Source organism: Doryrhamphus excisus, chromosome 12 (assembly GCF_030265055.1).
Source record: "Doryrhamphus excisus isolate RoL2022-K1 chromosome 12, RoL_Dexc_1.0, whole genome shotgun sequence".
Lineage (NCBI taxonomy): Eukaryota > Metazoa > Chordata > Actinopteri > Syngnathiformes > Syngnathidae > Doryrhamphus > Doryrhamphus excisus.
In genome coordinates, this window is record NC_080477.1 from 4,501,984 (window position 1) to 4,525,875 (window position 23,892).

At 40.7% G+C, this 23,892-nt stretch overlaps 1 protein-coding gene across 1 annotated transcript in view; it reads left to right on the forward strand.

Moving 5' to 3' along the window:
- Positions 1–385: 385 nt before the first annotated feature.
- Positions 386–23,892, forward strand: part of kcnq1.1 (potassium voltage-gated channel, KQT-like subfamily, member 1.1) — a 51,573-nt gene continuing 28,066 nt past the window's right edge. The window contains exons 1-3 of the mRNA XM_058088786.1: positions 386–992; positions 12,775–12,865; positions 23,648–23,774. Of these exons, the coding sequence (XP_057944769.1) occupies positions 628–992; positions 12,775–12,865; positions 23,648–23,774 (583 nt within the window). The 5' untranslated portion in view covers positions 386–627. The remainder of the gene's footprint in view (positions 993–12,774; positions 12,866–23,647; positions 23,775–23,892) is intronic.

Here is a 23,892-nt window from a genome sequence, read left to right on the forward strand (position 1 = left end):
GACAATCAGCATGTTTCATAAGAGCAGAAAAACAAAAGTATCATATTTCCAAATGTATCAGCTGCTTTGGAGTAAACTGAGCTTGTCTGGTGATGTTAATATCATTATAAAGTGGTCTTGCAGAGATGATTTACAATCGTAGAAACTGGTCTGTTAAAATAATTACTTATAATTACATTACAACTTAATTTAATATGTTAGCCACAAGAAAAAAAGATGTATGTGGTATTCTGCTCTGTTGACATAACTGTAAATCAGTGTCCGTATGACGTCACATGTTGTTGGTGTCTGTGAAAAAAAGCAGCCAACGAAAGCCTAGATGATTAGTCATTGTTTATTTATGCGTGACATTTGCAACACATTTATTTGCTATGATATAATTAGCTACAAATGGAATGCTGTGCCAATGCAGTCTGCATAACGATGCTTTGGGAAAGTGACAGCACTTTCGTGGTAGTGGGGTCTCTCAGGAATGCATACGTGGTAAACAAACCGAGTGAGTCGAAAGGGTTAAGAACTTGGCTATTTGGTTTCGCTGAAAAGGGTGTGGGTCTTCTTGAAGCACTGACCGAAAAACAAACGGTGAAAAGTTAACGAAGCGGCGGGAGAACACAGCGAAGACACAACATGTCGAATTTTGCTCCGTATCAAGGGAGCACACGGAGGTCTCCAGATGTGGCCAGGGGAAAGAGATCACAGGACTGGGAGCTATCAGGGAGCGACTTCGGCGAGTTCGACTCTCAAGGGATATTCAGAGACAACTCGTTCTCTCAGATGAACAAAATGCCCGATGAAGATAAGCACAAAAGAACCACCGAGGCATCCCAAATTCATCTCCAGCCTTACTTACTTCATCCCCGCATGTCGGGACGGATGTCGGTGTACAGCAGTGGAGTTCGCCCCGTCCTCACCCATGCCTACATCCAAGGACGCGTCTATAACTTTTTGGAAAGGCCATCCGGCTGGAAGTGCTTCATTTATCACTTCATTGTGTGAGTGTTACCATATTTTAACTGTCATCATCAACTGAAAACTCAAGGGTACAAAGCAATGGTGTCCACAATGCGGCCCGGGGGTCATTTTTGGTCCACGGGCCTAATAATACAATTACTTCAGGTTAAAGTGGTGTTATTATCATGCAGGATGATTCAAAAAGAAAGAGCCAAAATCAGCAAACAATATTTCATAAACAAAAAACAATAGGCAATGTGCTCATTGTGACCACCACCGGCAGCACAGACAAGCCCTGTATGTTCCACTAATTACCTTTGTCACCAGTAATGTCATGTTTTTTGTAATGTTTTTGTTCAGCTGCTCAGTGTACAACAGGGGTACCCAAGGTGTGACACAGGCCATTTGTGGCACTTTTTTTGTACCCACGACACATTGTAAAATTAAAATTAAACGAGAAATTTTTGCAAAAAGGCTGAAATGTGGGTACTAATAATTAACATTAATGCAATGCATTGTCACCAGGCCAGGTTGTACTCTTGAAGCCTGAAGTCAGCTTGGATAGGCTCTAGTATACCACCACGACCCTCATTAGGAATAACAGCATAGAAAATGGATGGATGGACAATGGCATTGGCATCAGAATCCGAAATCAGAATCAGAAATAGTTTCATTGTTATGTGTATGATCATACACATACTAGGAATTTGTTGTGGTGAAGTTGGTGCAGACACATCTATTAAAAATGAAAATACAAAATATAACAGTATAGCATTGTCTGTGTGCCAAGACACAGCCCATATGAAGGTTGTTACTGGTGCCAAGTACAATCCAGTTATCATCAGATCGCACAAACATGGGACATTGAAGGAAAAACGTTTTTTTTATATAATTATTGATTGTTGTTGCTGGCAAAGATGGCAAAGAGTGAAGAAGTAGGAGGGGAGGCCAGAGATATCTTCTTTGCTACAAGCTCTTTCTTGAATTCAATTGTGTTCCCCATCTTTTTTTTCAAAGTGCTGGTCTCAACTTTCTTTGGCCATATGGTGGGTTATTTTGCAGCCACACTTAACAAAAAATGCACAGCGACTGAATCACTAGCTCTTGGTATGTTTTGTTTGGCCAGTCAATTCCATGGAATGGCAAGCAGATTAGTTTGTTACGAACAATGTTTGATTGTAAGATAACTGAGATGGTATACACCCTGGACTGGTCGCCAGCCAATCACAGGCCACATATAGACAACCATTCACACTCACATTCATACCTATGGAAAATTTGGAGTTGCCAATTAACCTAGCATGTTTTTGGATTGTGGGTGGAAGCCAGAGTACCCAGAGAAACATGCTAACTTTTCGAGGGTGGAATCGAACTCGGGTCTCCTAGCTGTGTGGCCTAAGAAGACCCGTGCAGCCCTAAATGATTTGAACAAATCCTTTATTTTTCTCAAACTGCAGTGCCCACCCTGACGTCTTCTGGCAATCTACAAACAAAAAACATTCAGACTTATGTAAACATGCACCAAATGTGTTTATGCTCTCCTTTCTTGCAGTAGTTTCAAAGGTGTCTTGTTTAATTCCCGTGTGTGGTGAATTTCATTTTTTTCTTTTCTTTTTTGTCATGAATATGACACACTAGTCAGGTAGCTTCGAAGCAGTTGTTTTATCAAATGTTTTTGTGAGTGAGAAGTGTCTGTATAACCCCGTGTGTGCCAACTGCTAAGTGAACTCTTACTCTGACTTTGTTCCAGTGTATCACACACATTTGGAAGCTTTGACAGCCATGATCCAACTATGGAAGGAGTTAGGAATGTAGGATGTTATCCTCTCACTCACCCCCATCTGTGCTGTGATACTGTGCGGTGTGTACTGATAATGGGCAGCTAAACCTGGAACTGTGTGTGCGTACTGGAAGCTGCATGTGTGCGTGTGTGTGTTTGTGTTGTATTCTGGAGACCCATTGAGCATGCAGTGTTGGAGGGGAGGAAGTGAACAGTAGCTTGTCAGTGCAGGTTAAAGGCAGGTTATAGTGTGATTACCATGGGAAATAAATTCAGTCTCCCTAAACACAAAACATGTGATTTGGCAAAATAAGTAAAGAAACAAAATGCATATCTCTGATGCTTGATTTATCTATTTCATTTTCCTGCCTGATTCAGATTCTTTTAATGCCCATCTGCCACGAAAATGTCACACTCTTGATGTAGACACTCTACACAATTTATTTGGTGCTAGATGTAAGCACATAACATTTTTGTGTGAGTGATTCCCATTGTAAGATGAATATTCATATTTGTAATGTTGCATGTAGTTCCAATCATGGACATGTATTCGTAACCACATTTTCCTCTATACAGAACCTTACATTGGTGTACCAACACTGAACACATTGACAGGATGTTCAACTGCTTTATGATACATTCATGTGTCTACTGTGTAAACAACTATAGTACAGCCCAGCCTTTGCCTTCTGGGAGTCATGGCTAGTGGTAGTGCCAAGGAGGAGCATTAGTTTGAAAATCATTGTTGTCCTGGCAAAATACATAAATAAGATACAATAAGAGGAGAAGCCGGACATGCGGGCGCTGCCTCCAACCTTGCCTGCCCAAGGACAAGCACTCATTGTCGGACACACTTTGTCAGAGGAACCGCGAGTGCAAGTGGAGCTCAGAAGCCAGATGTGAGGTCGCCACGTTTACTAATACAGACAATCTTGGCAAAACATTGGCAGTGGAAATGTGGTCATTACATGTTCCAGATATCTGTGAGCACTGTGGTTCTCTCCACCTGGGTGGGCGTGTCCGACATTAATTTACCTTTCCTGGCAAGAGCGTGCTTCTTCCGGTTTCAGCAACAGTTTGGTGGATATTTCACCTTGATGTTCACAAAAACAGTCCTGTGTGAAATGCCGTTGACAGTTGAAAATATTTTTCGCTTGCTGGGAATCACTAACTAGCATAACCTTTGTCCGTGCTTTCTTTGTAAACAGAGAAGCAGAGCTTGGGGGAGGTCAGAGAGCATAGATTTGACCACCGCCAAAGTTGAGGATTGTCACACATCTTCTGGAAGACTGTTCAGATTTTGGCAGCTTAAAATGGAAACACAGCCTCATCGTGTTTAGTCCTTACTCTGGGCGCCTGCAGGAGACCACTACCTTAGCTTGTCAGAGCCCGATATAGTCATATTTGGTTCCAGTCAGGACTCGTTTAGAGAACCTGGTAAGAAGGTCATTAAAGTAGTCCAGCCTGCTGGAGACAAAGGCATGGTTATTCTCTCTAAATCTGGCTAAGTCAGGACCATGTTCACCTGTTTTTAGTGACACGTATGTCTGAGTATCATCTGCATAGCTGCGTATCAACTGGCCTAAAGGAAGCATGTACAGATGGAACAATAGTGGTCTCAGGATTAACCCCTGGGGGACCCCGCAAGTCTTAGCCATGTGGTCTGAGACACAGTGAGTTGTAGTAGCAAACTGCTCAGCACAGACTAAATCTAGTAACTCATCAAACAATGGTATCCCAAACATTTGATGTGTAAGAGCTTGACAGATCATCAACATTAGAACATGGCACGTTTTCAAACTTAATCCTCGCCTTAAACCTTGTCCCTGTGCTGTCATTAATGAGGCTCTCCACCCCTCTGGGTTTGTGTATTTCAGAGACAAACCCAGAGGAGGACTACTAGGACTAGTCAGGACAGCATTAGCTGTGTTTTTTGTCGAGCCATGTCTCAGTTAAAAACATAAACATAATTTATGACAGTCTAAATGTCTGTCTCTTAACTAATCGATGTGGTTTGACAGTAGTTATTGTTTTCAGTGATAACACTCCTTCCCTGGGCCTCTGGTTGATATGAGGTTTAGCAACGCAGAGGCCCTTAATGCCCTAGACCAGGGGTCGGCAACCTTTACTATGAAAAGAGCCATTTTACCCCCTTGCCCACTAAAGAAAAATAGCCTGGAGCCGCAAAACATAGTATGTTTAAAACAACATTGGAGGGAATTTGGGGCTATCAAAGTAGTTCAGATAAGAAGACGAGTTGTAGTACTCTTGCTAGTATTGGAGATAAACTTACAGGTTCCCATGCAGCAGTTTTTAAAAATTATCTCAAATTTATTTTTTAGAATTAGTCAAATAGCTCTGGGAAAGTATTACTTATTTTCCTTCATGTTTACCTGTGTGAGAGAGAACTGAATAGCATCCTGTCTGCTCATCCAATCACCAGTGAGAACTCGGCCAGGATGCATTCATGGTCTCACACAAAGTTGGATTACAAAGACATGCATTTTCCCCACTCGGATGTTTAAAAATTTTCAAGCATTGCAAAGCGGCTGCACGGCGGGCGAGTGTTTAGTGCGCAGACCTCACAGCGAGGAGACCCGAGTTCAATCCCACCCTCGGCCATCTCTGTGTGGAGTTTGCATGTTCTCCCCATGCATGCGTGGGTTTTCTCCGGGTACTCCGGTTTCCTCCCACATTCCAAAAACATGCTAGGTTAATTGGCCACTCCAAATTGTCCATAGGTATGAATGTGAGTGAGAATGGTTGTTTGTCTATATGTGCCCTGTGATTGGCTGGCCACCAGTCCAGGGTGTACCCTGCCTCTCGCCCAAAGACAGCTGGGATAGGCTCCAGCACCTCCGCGACCCTCGTGAGGAAAAGCGGTAGAAAATGAATGAACGAATGAATGAATGCAAAGGGAGCCACAACAAAGAGGCTGAAGAGCCACATGCAGCTCTGGAGCCGTGGGTTGCTGACCCCTGCCCTAGACAATAGCATTGACATTGTTAAGAATAACAGTGCCGACTGTGGAGGCTGAACTGGTGGAGCTTTGCCTGATGGAATGGGCTGAGGAGGGGGGGGGGGGGGTCCTTCATCTTTCCTTGTCAGGAGTGAGGGGAACCATTTAAACTCCTAATTTCACCAAGTTTTCCAGATGGGCAGGAAATCTAATGGGTCATGGTGGAGAGATTTCGAACACAGATGGGCTCACGCAATCAGCTAATAATAAGAAAAGACACGCATCATATTGTTCGCTAACCAGGAAATGCTTTGCCAAAAAACAAGAAATATGCTAATTGGGGTGTATTCTAACTGAGGTTTATTATTAACAGTTTATTATAATCCCTCATGGGGAAGTTCAGTCTATACTCTGTTGGTGTAAGGTAGTCTGCAAATAGTGCCAATGCTTGGATAATCTTACCACAAGGTGTGTTAACAAAATATTTGATGCAAATTTTTCAGCACTTTGTACTGAGTTGTGGACTCCTATAGAGCAGCTACCCACGGTAACCAGCATACAAAGCGTTCTAGTTCTTCCAGAATCTGCACCTATCCAGACAGTATTTCTTTGGATTTCGTGGCTCCCGCAAAAAACTGTCTGTTTTAATGTATTCCACCCACGGCCCACATCCAGCCATGTCCACTCCGCTGTGGTCGGTCACACTCCCGTGTGCATAGAAACACTTTGTGCCTCTAACTTTATAGGAGTTGATAAACAGTATAGGAGTTGATAATAAACGGCGATTTCCATCCATCCATTTTCTATGCGGTTTATCCTCGCTAGGATCGAGGGCATGCAGGAGCCTATCACCGTTGTCTTTGAGCGACAGGTGGGGTACACCCTGGACTGGTCGCCAGCCAATCGCAGGGAACATATAGACAAACAACCACTCACATTCATACCTATGGACAATTTTGATTCGCCAATTAACCTAGCATGCATGTTTCTGGAATGTGGGAGGAAGCTGGAGTACCCGGAGAAATCTCACACATGCACGGGGAGAACATGCAAACTCTACACAAAGATGGCCGAGTGGAGAATCGAACTAAACTTTATTCATTATTTTTAAATGGTGGCTTTTAACATACAGCCATATATGTTGGATCTCAAATCCAATCCGGAAGTAGAGAAAGTACAGAAGTTTCTCCAGAAAATAGGCTTCTCCAAGATGTCTCTCAATGGTAAGTAGCTTTAGCATTTTAGTGTTTTTTTTTTGTTTTTTTTACTGCATTGGTAGTCTGACCATATGACAACTAATTGTGGTTGAAAACGGTCATTAGAAACCCCGCTCCCTGTATATCCCCGGACTTACACAAAATAAACACTGTTTACTGCTTGCTCAGTCCACACAACCAAGTAACGTTGGAAAGGCGTAGGCTAGTCCAGCTGCATGGGGGTCCATGTTCATGAAACAGCCCAGTGTGAAATGCCGTTGACAGATTAAAATGCATTTCTTTTGCTGGTAGAGAATCAGGAACTCCAACCACCTGATGGTGGCATCGTTAGGAATTGTAAACAAATGTGGCTTTGCTTGCAGGTAAACAGAGAAGCAGACTTTGGGGGAGGAAACGGACCTGTGGGGAGGGCAGAGCCGTTATTTGGCTTACAGACATGCCCATACACGGAAGTCTGCCCCTCTGTGACATCACAAAGGGGCAGTTTTACGATGCCTTTTGAAATCATGCATTTTGAGCCATCCTAAACTTCCTTCGAGGCTCACTTACGAATTACTGAATTTATAGGTCAGAAAAGGGGAAGAAGTATAACAGATCCCCTTTAAATATGCAAAAGTGTCTTTCAGACATCAAAAATCTGAAATTTTACAAAACTGTTGTAAGGTCCAAAGTTCATTGTGGCACTATGTTTTGAGGGCATTTGAGAAACCAAGACTGGCTCCATGACCTTCAGAATACCATTGTTTGTTCATGCTTGCACTTGCACATTTAATTCAAATGTGGTCAAAAAGCATAGTTACTGGCTTTGGTAAAATAAATTCATGAATTGTATTCACCACTTTAAACACAAATACAGTAAACATTTAACTCCTAACTCTGGCTGACAGTCTGAAGTCTGAACTTATTCTCTCATAAGGCATACCTTCTAATACACTCATTTGAAACCAATCCACTAATATGCATAATGCATCAAATGGATCAATCCATATAGGGAAGAGTGTGGTAACTGGTTGATGATTACTGACACTCATCTAGTCCCTAAAAGATGTACAATTAAGAAGATACATACAAGATGTACAGTGAAGCGATATTCAAAGAAACCATACCAACAAGTTTGGTGTTCTTCTCTCCTAATAAAACTATACTATACTATAATATTTACTTTAATGCGAAAAAAGGAATACACTTATTGGTGCTCTGTAGTATCTTGTATGGGTATGGTTTATTTGTTTCAGACATGATTGATGGGTTGAACTCAGGAACATGATGTCCCTCATAACTATTGCCAGTTCATGTCTGAAAAGAAGAAACAGCTGAGCTTATTTAATCCTACCCCTCTATATCAATTACTGATTTATTCCCACTACATATTTTACATGTTGACACTTAAAATGTCTTTGCTTCCATTTCATTTAAAGTTTGTTCACTTTGTGTGTAAAGACACAACAAACTGGCGCTCAACCAAATCTAACAAACATAAATGGGACAGCTGTATGATTAAGGGTTCAGACAACTACAAACTTTTACACTATGTCATAATATGCATCGTCAATATTTGTCTTATAACTAGGGCTGTCAAAAAATATGTGTTATTTCCAGTAACTCATTCATTTAATAAATTTAGGTTGTTTTTTTAGCACTTAATGCATGCCCACCACAGCAAGTGTGCCTCTTTGTTAATAAATAAAGTGTAAGTGGGGCTGGTTTAATCACACATGGGTGGAGCTTAAAACTGTGCATTATTTGAAATCTGAAATTGACGTGGATTGATCAGAAGTTGTGTATTGTTTTTTCAGCTATATGTGAATGTGTTTAATTTTAGTGCGATATACTATAAAACATTTCTCTCATCATTAAAGTTCATGTCGTGCACACTAAAGACCTCTGATAGCAGACATGGCTGCTACAATTTGTTCTGTGTGTATGTGTGTGCTCAGAGAGAGCACACACACATAACACGACACGCATTTAACCTCAGCCCGGCGTTCGCTGAATGAAACTCCTCCAAACACCATGGGACTGAATTGCCAATGTTGACATTAAAGCGGTGTTGGTAACAGCTGTACATATTAGCCTCCAACTACATCAACAGCTCCCTAATTCCAACGGTAGGCACTTTTAAATATGAAGCATTCAGCAGCATTCCTGGTTTTCAGACCCACAAACTAAACTATATTGTAGCGTCGCTGGGAGCACTTCCTGGTTCCCAGTGTGCTTTGCGGCACCGTCGATGTAAATAGTTCGTCAGTTCGTAGTTAAAGTTGCATAGTTGTCCATTATTGTTCTGCTCAACAAGTGAGAGTGCTTTTATTCGTCTGTTGCGCTGCTATGTGATGTTTTGGGGATTTCTTGTTGTCACACCATGACTTAAACTGTTATGCCTAGCGGTCACCCAGTGAAATGTGATGGGCTGGTGTGATGGTGTGATGGGCTGTGATGTGCATGGTGTAAAAAGCTAGTTAATTCTTTTACTTGTGAAAAAAAAACTGTCTTTAAAAGACCCTCCAGCGCCACAATATTCTCTGTGTGCATGTTCTCCCCGTGCATGCATGGGTTTTCTCCGGGTACTCCGGTTTCCTCCCACATTCCAAAAACATGTTAATTAATTAAGTTAATTGGCCACTCCAAATTGTCCATAGGTATGAATGTGAGTGTGAATGGTTGTTTGTCTATATTTGCCCTGTGATTGGCTGGCGACCAGTCCAGGGTGTACCCCGCCTCTTGACTGAAGACAGCTGGGATAGGCTCCAGCACCCCCGTGACCCTCGTGAGGATAAGCGGTAGAAAATGAATGAATGAATGAAGTTGTAAATGTACAGTCATAGCCAAAAACACTGGCATCTTTGGTCTGTATTATTATCATATTTGTGTCTGTCGCTGTGCTTCTGTTAGTGTATAGGCTTTGCTGGCAGAGACTGCACACCACTGCTTTTGAGTTTTGTGTGAGGTGGGGCGCCAACTTCACGCAGGTCTAGTTTCTGGCCACCAAACTAGACCTTCATCATGTGTGCTCACCAGGAAGAAGAGAGTTATAAAGTCTGCTGAATGAAAAATAGTAAACACACTGCATGGCAATATACGTCGTATACGTCAGCAGTACTGAGCACTGTAACCAGGATAATACATTTTAGATCCACAATCCCCAATATGAACTGGATTTAACAAGACGTTATTTGCTGCTTGAGTCATTATCTTCCCCAATCATCCAATTTTGGTTCAATTATAGTATGTTTCTGTAACAGTGACCATGTCATTGCACTGTTGGGTGTTTCAGCATGGCTTGTGATTTTACTTAAGATGTTCACAGTGTGAGTCCCAAATTGATGAGTTACCTCTCTGCCCTTTTATTTCATTTTCTGTAAGAGGATCAAAGGAGATTTCTGACAGAGAGGCAATGGTGCAGTAATGATTTTCTGGCATCACTGGAAGATTATGGCATACAATAACTGTCCAGTCAGATACTGTAATATTATTCCGTATGCTGGGCACAAATCCTAGGAACATACAGTGGTGTGAGAAGGTGTTTGCCCCCTTCCTGATTTCTTATTTGTTTTGTTTTTTCATGTTTGTAAGACTTAAATGTTTCAGATCATCAAATAAATTTAAATATTAGTTTAATGACAATGCAGTGTTTAAATGAAACCTTTTTATTATTAGAGGAGAAAAAAATCCAAACCTGTATGGCCCTGTGTGAAAAATTGATTCCTCCTGAAATCTAATAACTGGTTGGGCCACCCTTAGCGGCAACAGCTGCAATCAAACATTTGCAATGAGCCTCTCACAGTGCTGTGGAGGAATTTTGGCCCACTCATCCTTGCAGAACTGTTGTAATTCAGAGGCATTGGAGGGTTTGCCAGTTTGAACCGCAGTTATGCCACAGCGTCTTAAAAGTTCTGGTCAGGACTTTGACTAGGCCACCCCAAAGTCTTGATTTGTTTTTTCTTAAGCCATTCAGAGGTGGACTTGCTGGTGTGTTTTGGATCACTGTCCTGCTGCAGAATCCAAGTTGGTAATGGTAATGGTTTAATTTCATTTGAACATGCATCAGATTACAATTGAGTGCATCACATAATCAGTTCACAGTTCCACATGTCCAAAAGGAGTAGGAAGAAGCAAAGCTTATTAAACTCTACCCCTCCATCTGGTACTTTTACAATCAGTAACTGTTACATTTGATCACTTCCTGCTTTCCATAATACAGTTTAAGTTTTTTTTGTTTGTTTTTTAGTTTTTAAATTTTTTTGTCTCGTAAGTACAAGGCGATATGACCATACAATGACATAATGGGTACCATAGTAACTGTCAATATAGTGATATATATAGCACATCATGACTGGTTCAAGACTCTTCATCCTTGTATTTAGCAAACATCAACTGCTTGTATTGTTTCTTGAATTGGCTCATCGTTGTGCATTGTTTGAGGTCCTTACTCAATCCATTCCATAGTTTGATTCCACATACTGAAATGCTATGGCTAGCATAACGTAGTCCTAGCATAGAAGTGTTTCAAATGTACTTCTTCCCTGAGATCATATTTCTCCTCTCTTGTAGAGAAGTATTGGATGACATTTTTAAATAAATTGTTATTTTAAGCCATATGCATTATTTTAGCTGTTTGAAGATGAACTATATCAGCAAGTTGAAGTATTTGTGATTTTAGAAATAAGGAGTTAGTATGTTCTCTGTAGGCGGCATTATGAATTATCCTTACTGACCTTTTTTGCAGTACATTTAGCGAGTGAAGATTGCTTTTATAGTTATTAGCCCATATTTCTACACAATAAGTAAGATATGGTAGAACCAGAGAGCAATCAAGAGTGTGGAGTGATTTCTAATTAAGAACAAGTTTTGCTTTGTTCAGTACTGAAATATTTCTGGCCACCTTATGTTGTATATTTGTAATATGAGGTTTCCAGCTCATATTTTCATCTATTGTGATGCCCAGAAATTTATTTTCATTCACCCTTTCAATGTCCACGCTGTCTATTTGTATTTGCTGGTGCGTGTCCTTTCTGCTGTTACCAAACAGTATGATTTTGGTTTTACTTAGGTTCAAGGACAATCTATTATCATCAAACCATCTTTTTAGTGTGACCATTTCTTCTCTGACCTTTCTAATGATTTCATCCGTACTCCCTCCAGAACAAAATGCAGTGGTATCATCCGCAAATAATACCAGCTTTAAGTCTTTTGTTACTTTGGAGATATCATTGATGTACAAGTTGAACAGTTTTGGCCCCAGTATTGACCCCTGGGGAACTCTGCACGTAATATATGAACTTGCAGATATGTATTCTCCTAGCTGTACGTATTGCTTCCTGTCAGCTAAGTAGCTTTTGACCCAGTTCAGAACTAATCCTTTTATTCCGTACCTTTCTAATTTAGTTATTAGGATGTCACGATTGATTGTATTAAAGGCTTTTGTCAGATCCTAATGTAAGCATTATCAAGACTATTGCATATGAATTTACTTTTTGCTATTTACAGTTTTATCATAAGAAAATAAAATGTTGAAAATATGATTTTGATTTATAGACAGTGTTGTTATTGCAGTTGAAATATGTATGACCTTGACTGGCAATTTACTCGGTGCATAGTTCTATTCAGCAATGCATTTATGTGCATTTGCTGGTATTTATAAAGTCTGTTGCAGTCTGTTTTAAAGACGGATTTCTGATATTTAAGGTGAAAATATCAGAAGACAAAAGAATTTGGTCCATAAAATGTAATTATTTGATCTGTGAGAACATATTTATGCAGCATGCAGTTAGTCAGCATTATCGAAAGTGATAGAAACATTATATATACGTATGGTCTATTTTCTGCATAAAATAAGAAATAAGAACTGTTTTCCCTCCTCCTTCCAGGTTTCTCATAGTTCTCGCTTGCGTGATTCTCAGTGTCCTCTCGACCATCAGAGAGTACGAGGCCCTGACACATCGGACTCTCTACTGGATGGTGAGTCTTATGGATTGTGATAGTTGCTTTGTTTGAGTAACTCTTATGGAAGTGATGCATCACTTCAAAAAGGAAGGGACATTGACTGCTAATTGAAATAATGCAGTACTAATCGAAAATTTCAGACAAACAAAACAGCTGTAGCGATGTTCTTCCACATACAGTACGAGTGTCACAATTGTGTTAGAAGCGCTGACTTACTGATCTTGATCAGTCTTTTGAGTCAGACGTAGAAGGTAGATGCAGATTGATTGCACTTTTGAGATATCTCTGAGGGAAAGCATATTTTGCCCATAACATTGCTGTTTTCATTGCCAATGCAGGCTGCACCATTTTTCTCTGCTGTATCCTGATAAAACTGCATCTGCTCAGTCACCTTTGGTTGACTTTCATTTGGTTAATATTGGATTGGGATTCATTAGGAAGTTTAGATTCGGTTGCCTTCTCTTTCCAAACAACAAATGATTGATAAGCGATGTTAACCATATCAATTTAATGTACAACTAGAGAAAGACTGCAATGTCTTTATCTAGAATAAACTATCAAGTACAAGTTATTCAAAGTTGAACACAATTAGTTCTGTGAAACTGGTCGACTTAAAACATTTTAATGTTTTTCATTGAGATCAATTATTTTTTGGAATAATTTATTTCTTTTCATGTTGCCATAATCGACTTGAAATTGCCCATAGGTATGAATGTGTATACAGGCTTGTGTGGCATCGGTCACTCATGCATCAGCGGTAGCATGAGTGCTATTTTCCTTTAAATGTATTTTTGTGTTATTCCATGAAGTCATCATAAAACAGGTGTGCTGTTTCCAATATAATCATTTTGTTAATATTCAGTTGGCAGTACACAGACAGTTGTAACAGTAATCGATTGACTTATCGCACTGCATCGAACACTCTTCCTGTATGGCTGTGATCAAATATTACACCTCTCAAAATGCTGTAGTATGTATATTGTAATCTTAAACTTCTTTCGTACACCACGTACGTTTCAAAAGATACGGCTTGTCACTGCCGTATATTCGTCTTTAGTCTAATTTGGTTTTTTTGAGAAAAATACAGTGAAGAAGGCTGACAGATTATTTCCCTGTTGCATGTTTGCATGACTCATCAACTTCACGCTAACCATTAAAAAGATAATTAAATAATATGTCCTACAGATCACTTACACACATACGCAGTACACATATAGCGTCATAATAATACATGTAGCAACTTCTGATCAATCCATGTCAATTTCAGACTTTAAATAATGTACAGATGTAAGCCCCACACATTTCCAGCTAAACTAAGCCCACTTCCCGGTTATGCCCTGCCCATTCCGAGCACAGATACGATAAAGATAATTTAGATGGCTGACCAGATACAGATACGGATAGTAGTATACTCGCTTATCCCTAATTCATACTATTACCACTAATATGTTTGACTATTTCATTTCAGTAATTTCACCATTATGGCATTTTATAACCATTATAGACATTTGCTGATTTAGTCCTGTTTGTTTTTGTTGTTCTGTCATTGCCATTGCAATTGTTGTTGTTGCTGTTGTTCTTGCCTGTCTTTGTATTGTCTCTCTCTTGTCCCCTGTGTTTCCTTTTTCTTCTTTTTTATCCCCTCATGTCCGGTCCAGCCATTCCAAATTTATATATATAGACACACACACACACTACCCCTCAAAGGTTTGGGATTACTTGGAAATTGTTTTATGGTTTTGGCCAGTCTGAGATATGGCTTTTTCTTGAAGTCCAGCATCCCAAAGTCGCCGCTTCACTGTTGATACTGACACTGGTGTGTGATCGGTACTATTTAGTGCAGCTGCCAGGTGACGACCTGTGAGGCGTCTTTGTTTTAAACTATACACTCTCAGATATTTGTCTTCTTGCACAGTTGTGCATCAGGGTGTCCCACTCCTTTTTATGTCCTTGTTAGACCCAGTTTGTGCTGCTCTCTGAAGATTAAGATTAAGATATGCCTTTATTCGTCCCTCAGTGGGGAAATTTGTAAAGGGAGGGTTGTGAAGGGAGCAGATAACAGCATGGTAAGAGATTTTAGTTTTAGTTTAGATGTTTAGATGGGTTTTCTAATAATCTACTAGCCTTATAAAATTATTAACTTGGATTAGCAGCCATACCAGGAGATTGATGCAGAGGACTGACAGTTGTTGATAGTAGGCCTCTAAGCAAAAATGTAGCTCATTCTTTAAAAATCAATTGATTAATTTTAATTGTTTGTGAAATTGATAAAAAAAATTGAGAAATGGAAAAAAATTTCTGTGAAATGCATGAAATTGTGTTTTTCTTTGTAAAACAAAGAGATTTGCAAGTGATCCCAAACTTTGAGCAGTAGTGTGTACATATATATATATATATGTATATATACAACTATAACAGGAAAGTTGTAGCGAACACTTTTCCCTGGTAGAGCAAATCCATCTTCCTCAATGGCTGGACAGGACAAAAAACAGAAAATATGGGCTAGTATTTTAAAAAGCTTCAATTTACTCCAGTATTTGAAGAACAAACACTACGGAGTGCCTTTTCGAGGCTCACGGTGTGATCATCATTCAAATGGCAGCTGACAAACGGCAGCCAAAACCATGGACAACACTCGCGTGGATGTGCATGACAGAAGGCTATGCCAATAACAGGGAAAATAAGTGAATTCATCGGACGCGGTGACTCGGCCTTGTCAGCAGTGGAAGACACTGGGTTAGGCGGCTGCTCTCTCACTTTGAGCCAACCCATGTGCTGTCTGGAAGTCCTGCTTCGGTTCCACCAGTGTTCTCTCAACTTGAAGAAGCATCTCATCCTCTGTAAGTTTCAGGAGTATCAAGTTCATTTGAAGAAAATAAGTAAAATACATATTTTTCAAAATGATGTTAAATTGTTTAGCGTAATTAACGCAGGCGCATCATTGCAAGCCACCGCTCTGCGTTATGACAACAGATGGCGGCACGGTGTAATTCCCCACAGAGTCAGAGTTTGTTGCTTCTTTATTTTTAGCTGAACAGATCCAAGGCAGTGCAATTCAAACACCATGTATGTATCTCAGCTCTAAAACAAACACGTCATCGCAACACGTCCTTACGAGACGTGAAATGCTTTCACGAACGCCCTGAACATCACAACAATGGACACCTTCAGTTCTTAACATTTCCTTTGTATACTTGTATATTTCTTATATTTGTATATTTCCTTTCATTTTAGCTGAAACTCTTCCATAACACATCATGCCTGACGCTTTTCTCCACCCGTTCCATCCTGCCTGCACACGCTTCTTCACCTCCTTTTCGCAATCCCTATTGTTCTGAACTGTTGACCCCAGGTACTTAAATTTATCCACCATCTGTATCTCTTGCCCCTGTAACCTCACTCTTCCACTTGGGTCCCTCTCATTCACACACATATATTAAATTAAATGCAAAAACACAAACATTGAAATGCGATGTGACGATGGACGACTATATACCAGTTTAGACTTAGACAGACTTTATTGATCCACACGGTAAATTCCGCCACAGAGTCAACAGAGAACTTCTGCAGGTGGGGGACCTGGATCTGATATCAGAGGTATACAGAGTGAACAGAAATGGACAGTCGACAGTCCTCTGCGAATCCCCTATACTACTGACCATGGTATAAGACAGGGAGCCCCCAGCCACACAGTGGGGTCTGTGAGACATGTAATCAGTACTCCAGGAGGCAATGGATAAGCTGACACCCATGCTGAGCCGGGTGTCTCACTCATCAGAACGGGCTGCATGGCGTTAAAGGCACTGGCACTATGCAGGATGTTTTCCTTAGCACCGGTAACCTTTCAAGCGAGTTGAATGATTAATCAAATTTGCAATAAAGCATTAATTAATTTGCAATGAATGTGATTGATCTGTGATCTGCGTGTGTTGGGCCTACATATACGTCATGAAAGTAGAGCAGAGCAGCCAGGGAGTGAAATTAAGTGAACCTCTTGCACAAAGGCCGCAAAGAGGGGCAGTACGTCAGTTGTGTGGATTTGTTTCGGCTATAAAAAAAGATGTTGCGCAACATCAGGTACTGTGCAGAATCTGCCTTGCTACTGTTGCTACCTTACGAGGTAACACTATGAACTTTTAGCCATGCAACTATCGTACATGGCTAAGTATACACAAAGCCGACAGGGACGACTGACCAAACAGGTTTAAATTATTACTCCTTATGAACATCATTGAAAACAGCACATGGAAATAACTCGGGCAATAATGGAATTCATAGCAAAATAATATACAGTATATGATCCCTATTAGTGTAGCATCGACTAAGCCTAGTGGAAAAAAGCTACAGAATGCCCTCACGCATACATTTTAGCTAGGTTGACATACCTGAGCTACATATAAAAATAAAAAATGTATATAAAAATACATAAAAATACACAGAAAGTTGCAGCAGTGCTGAAAACAGTGGTATTTTTCCAACAATTGACTTGTGGTCAAGTTGAACAGCTGAGCCATACCTGAGTCTTGGTACGTCAAATTGATGAAGCTCGCTGCCGTCAAGGATTGTACTTCCCACAAGGAGGAAAATATTGCAACTGGCCTGAGAGAGGGGCTTTTCATCTGCACAATGATGCATGTGATGATGAGAACACAGTTAAATGAATGGACCAGACTCCAGTATCTTGGGGTCTTGTACGTAAATGAGTATTGTGACATGTACGTATGTGGGTGTGCGAGTGTATGCATGATTATGTGTGAGCAGAGAGAGACGGTGTGTGTGAGAGAATTAAAGAGTTGGAGTTACACAAGTCAAATTGTATAAATTATACTCTTCTATCATTTTGTATTAAAGCAAGAAGGTGGTGGGGAATTTCCTGTTGGAAGGAGAGGGTAACACTGACACTGACTGCAGCACAGAGGGAGCTCAAACTTCATCACTGAATGTCAAACAAGATGGGGATCTAAAGAAATGATGTTTGCCAGGGTGTTAGAACAGCTCAAAACTGTATATCAAGTGACCGACATGCACGCTCCCTCATCCCGACCTGGCAACATATTGAGTTGTTGGAGTCTGTTCACAAGGCACTGCATCCTCTCCTGGACTTTACAGATGCTCTCTCTGGAGAGAAATATGTGAGCATTTCCACTCCAAAATCAGCTCCTCACCTTCCGCCCACATCAGTCTTGGCTGAAGATTAAGAGGACGCTGAACTGACTAGATCAAGTAAAACCAAGGTCTTGGCATACATCAATGATAAGTACAATGCTTCCAGCACCAGCTTTCCTGGACCCCACATTAAAAACTCAGTACATCACCACAGGCAACATTCCTACTATTAAGACTTGAATGAAAACCAAAATATTACAATCAGAAAGGCGTATTTAACCAGGTATCACAAACACCACTTTGGAACCTTACAGTGCACAGCCCTCTGGCAAAAGGTAAGGAAGTCTCTTTGTAGCTTCTTCAAGACTGCTACGGCCTCTCCTGTTTCTCCCATGCATCTATCTTGAAGATGCCGCCGAGGCAGAGTTAAACAGTCACCTCATGACCCCTACCATTGAAGAAGAAGATGACCCTTTGGCCTGATGTAAGGTGCACAAGATCAATTTTCCATGACTTCGCAAGATGGCCTGCAAGTACCTCTGAGTTTCTGCTACAAGTGCTCCCTCGGAGGATCTTTTTAGTGCTGAAGGAAATATAGTGACCTACACCTGCTGGTCTTTAAAAAAAACAACAACTTGACATGCTGGTTTTCCTGGCAAAAAATCTGTGAGAACTATTCAGAAGAATCTTTCTAGATGACAGTGCCATACTCATTTTTACTTTAGTGTGTTTGTGCTGTATGTTGCTAGACGATACTTTCTAGAGATGATGTCTCACTCTGTAAACTTTTTAACCTTAGCGTTTTTAACAATATTTATTAGAACTTTTAGCTATTTATTACTTTTCATTTTAACTAACTTATGAAACTTATGAATTATTAATGTCTTTGACCCAAAGACATGACAGTGTTGCAGGGCTCTACATTAAAAACCAAAATGACTTGCCCATAGGGAATCCTTAAGGTGAGAACTACTTGCCCGAACTTGCCCCATGTAAAATGAAAAGACTGCCATAATGATATCATGTAATTTTTTGTGGCATCACATGAGAATCTCAAATAAAGATGAAATGAGAGTACTACCATAATACCTTACACATCGTAGTCGTAGTAAGCAGTGATATTTATAAGTTGTGCACCACAATGAAACATTATTGAATAGACACATTTGTGTACTAGTAAAGTGTTTTTAATCCAGGAAAAAAAAGCTCAATGGTCAAACAATAATTTGTGAAGCAAAGGTGAGAAAAATACACAGAGAAATGGAAGCGTTAGATTTTGTAGCTTGTGCAAAATCAGCACTTGACCACTTCAAATTGTCCTAGCAATGTGATTCACTCACCTGTGCCATCATTTGATTTGCTGCGGCTAATAAAATACTTGTTTAGGAGGCACTGGTTCATGCTGTTTCCTTCAGAATTAGATGATGTTGGCAGCGACGCCATTATGGATGTTTTCGTAGTCAAACGATCGCTGATTGGTTGATCGCGAAGAACGTGTGTGGGTAAAACGCAGACTGTGGATTACGGACCGCGGTCTATATAAACGATTCTGATTGGTCCATTTCAAGATTTGCAAGGATTGCTTTGCAAAGCAACCACCGGAATAACGCAGTCCGTGTTTTACCAACACCCAACAAGAACCGCTTTTAAAAAAAACTCTTGGCAGTATGGCATGCCAAAGTGCACTTGCCTGACGGGAATATCACTGATTAGATTTACTTGCCCGAATTTTGTTTTAACTTGCCCCGGGCCATCGGTACATCGTTATTGTCGAGCCCTGGTGTTGTGTGCTTCTGTTACTGACTTAATGTTATAATGTCCAAAAATATCCAAAATGTTTTTGTTTTTAGATTTTATTAAAAAAAATGTGTATATTTTGCTTTACTCTGGACTGAGAACTAATGGCAAATTGGCAATATTGATGAAAAAAAATTGCAATTAGATTATTTTCTACTCGGAACCCAGAGGTTGGCATGGTCTGGATTGCTGCCTGGGCTTGGTTGACTCTCTCCCCTGCTGTCATCTCACTTGGCGGCACTAGGTGTCAGAGTCACAGGCCTGATTTCCTCAAGTAGGCAGGTGGGGAGCAGTGGTGACATGCAGGGAGTTGTCTGTGGTGCATTGTGGAAGGCTCATCTGGAGACATGGTTGGAGGGCCAATTGTGATCTCAATTCTAAGCAAGTAAATGAACTACAAGTAGGAGTGCTCTTGATTGACCACTGATTATTGGTCGGTATCAGTGAAAAAGCACAGTATCAATATCGGTGGATACTTGCTTTATAACGCCGATCCCCTCGGCCGATCAGCTGCGCCCCAGTGAACAACCATGTCTGCCGTATTTGACACTTCCTGTCTTCGTGAGAGTGATATAAGTTTATAAGAGTGATAGGTTTTGCACCCTACAAGACATGCCACAAAAAATGGCTCACTGGGGTGGCGCTTTAAAGGATAAAACCCTGATCGGCACGTCCCTAAATACGAGTATTATTATTACTAATGCTGTTACTAATTAAGACTATCACCAAACTACTTACCTTAGTGCAGGCCATCACTTTGGAGGAGGTTTTATCCAGGAAAACTGAATAAAGACCTCCATTAAACACCATTGTTCTCCGTTTTTACACTACCAAAATTGGCAATTTGGAGTTGAATTTGGTTTGATGTTACAGTTTCTACCCCGCCTCTCGCCCAAAGACAGCTGGGATAGGCTCCAACACCCCCCGCGACCCTCGTAAGGAAAAAGCGGTAGAAAATGAATGAATGAATGAATTACAGTTTCTGACCATGCATATACATTGTGAATTTTATCCCAGTTGGGTAAGTGTCTGAACATGGTAAATGGAATTATTGTGAGGTATTGCGATGATGATGAACTCATGACTGATAGGGGCTTTACAACAAAATATTTTTTATGGGGTCCCAAATCATTGACACTTTCCTTGTTCCTACATGGATGACCAAGAAGGTATTAGAACTTTTGATTTAGCTATATATCTGTTCCATAAATGAAAAGCTATGTGGCATTTTTTCACATGTGCCTTTTGTCCAGAATCAAGTGGAGCATCATGTTACTACTGTAACTACATAACTACACTATCTCACAGTCAAATATGCAAATACAACAGGATAGTAGTAGTAGATAGTAGTAGATAGAAGTGACTTTGCGTGTTAAACTTCACATCCCTATCCCTGCAATCGCCTCATACACAGGCGCCTCACACCGTTATGTCTCTGATTAGCGAGTACACCACTATTTGTACTGTACTCGGAGTGGGCAGGGCATACCATATCAACCAGAGCTGGGAATGGTTGAACTGAAAATGGATTATGGCCATGGATTGATCAGAAGTTGCTACATGTATTATTATTTTTTTATTATTATGATTAAATTTGTCTGGTTGACTTTGGAAAATAGCTGGCTTTTACAGCCAGTCTGTAAGTCTGTTGTTAGTTAAAAGGTCTAAGACTGCTTTTTTGTATTGCTTCTGCATTGTTTTCACCCCTGAAGTGGGCTGCACATACAGAAAACCTTACAGAAACTGTGCAATCTATTGCTGACGATGCCAGCATTACTCAGGGGTGGCCATAAGTTCATTCATTCATTTTCTACCGCTTAGCCTCACGAGGGTCGTGGGGGTGCTGGAGCCTATCCCAGCTGTCTTCGGGCAAGAGGCGGGGTACACCCTGGACTGGTCGCCAGCCAATCACAGGGCACATATAGACAAACAACCATTCACACTCACATTCATACCTATGGACAATTTGGAGTCGCCAATTAACCTACCATGTTTTTGGAATGTGGGAAAAAAAACGGAGTACCCGGAGAAAACCCACGCATGCACGAGGAGAACATGCAGACTCCACACAGATATGGCCAAGGGTGGGATTGCACTCGGGTCTCTTAGCTGCGAGTTCTACGCGCTAACCACTCGTCCGCCGTGCAGCCGGACCTGATACCTGAAATGTCTAGATGGCCCATGGGGTGGGTGGCCGTAGAGTGACCAGCCAGCCTGTAGCCCCACAGTAACGATGTCACAGTGTCAGAGACCCAAGGTCCCCCTTGCATGGTTCTGCACTCTCAATCGCCTCAATCATCATCAAATCCTTCTCCGGTTTTACTCGTAATAGCGGACAAACGTTTTGACATACTCTGTAAGCAGGAACCCAACATCAGCTATGCACAACACAGAACTGCCATCCCTGACATGAAACTTGTCTCTGAGATCCAACACAGACAGTATGGTCCACCTGTGGTGCCGACCCCCAAGACCTGGCCCAACCAACTCCATCAGCTGTAACCTGTGCTGAATACTTGCAAAACGACATCTGAGATTGTGAAAGATCATTGAAGTAAATCCTCAGTGAATGAATGAAATGATACAGCCACACAGATTAGATTCAGGAGATCAGTTTCACATAGTGTTGATACAATTTACAGCAGATGTATCCTCTAATGATTAAATCCTTGACTGTGGCGAGACATATTTAATAATCCCCTCATGAAAATTATTCCCACAAATAAAATAAGGGAAACATTGTTGGCCTGAATACCCAATTTGGAACATTGGGCGATTCAAAACCAGGTCCACTGATTTACATTTAGACAGCTTCACTGAGTTATCAAATAGTGGGGGACAGGTGGAAGTAATTGCCTCCTCATTTAAAGCAGTTCATTAACATCCACATGTTGGTGTAATTGTGTGGCTTAGTTCATATTCATAATTTGTCATCTGGACACTCCAGTAGAGAAGAGAGAAAGATGCAATCAAATGCATTCTTGGCTGATTATTTTAATTATTGCTATCTGTTGTAAAAGTAATTAGTAATATACAAATTGCGCAAAATGGTAAAGCTTGGTTTGTTTTTTTCATATCCAGCCTTACTTAAGATCACATGCCGGTAGGGAAGATGTTTTGGAGCTTTTTTGTATCTAACTTACTTAAAGCAATGCCTTTTAGTCCCATCAGCCACACTGAGTTCTCTCCCTAAAACATACCAAAGTACATAGTGTATATACACACATCAAGGCTGCTTATCTGTGCTTCTTCAAGGTTACTTGAGTGGAGAGCAGTGATTTATTTATACATGCACTTGGGTGTTTAGCCAATAGAATTATGGCATACCTTGCTTCTGCCGTTTCAATTGAATGTCGCACATGACGGCTGATGGGAATCATTATTGTTGTCGTCCTTCGCTGTCTTTGTGATAGTCATTGTGGTGATGTACATTTCAATCTTGCTCAGTTAAGTCTGTTTCCTATAAAACATCAGCACATTTGCTATTCCCTTTGTTCACAAGGTTCACATTCTACAGTATCTTTTAGAAATAAATAACTGCTTAAACATTCTGTTTTTGTGCATCCAAGTAAATTTAGGAAGCCCACTGCTTTACTATTTGGTAACATTCCTTAGTCCTTGTGCTCAAGGGCTCCTGTCTGACCCCAAAAATAAAGAGCTGCCAGGAGTGGCCAAATAAATTTCTTCCCAGCTGTATTGAGCGTGAGTATGAATCCACAGGGGTGATAATGATAATTGATACACTTGACTCGTCTCTGCTGCGTGTGTTGGTGTTTGTCAAAATTGACCCCCTTCCCTTCCTCCCTAAAAAAAATATAATCCCCCTCCCAAAAATGCTGTAAACCTAGGGGACACACTGAATTCATTTAGCTCCTCTCTGTGCTCTCTTCCCAGGAAATATTCCTTGTGGTTTTCTTTGGCGTGGAGTACATTGTCCGCCTTTGGTCTGCAGGTTGCCGCAGTAAATATGTTGGCTTCTGGGGCCGACTGCGATTTGCCAGGAAACCAATATCTGTAATAGGTTTGAACCACACACAGCTACCACTGAACTTTGTTTCCTCTACTTTTCCTCAATAGTCACAATTTGAAGCTCTTGTAAATGTATTGAAGTGTTCAAATCGTTAACAGTTAATATTCTA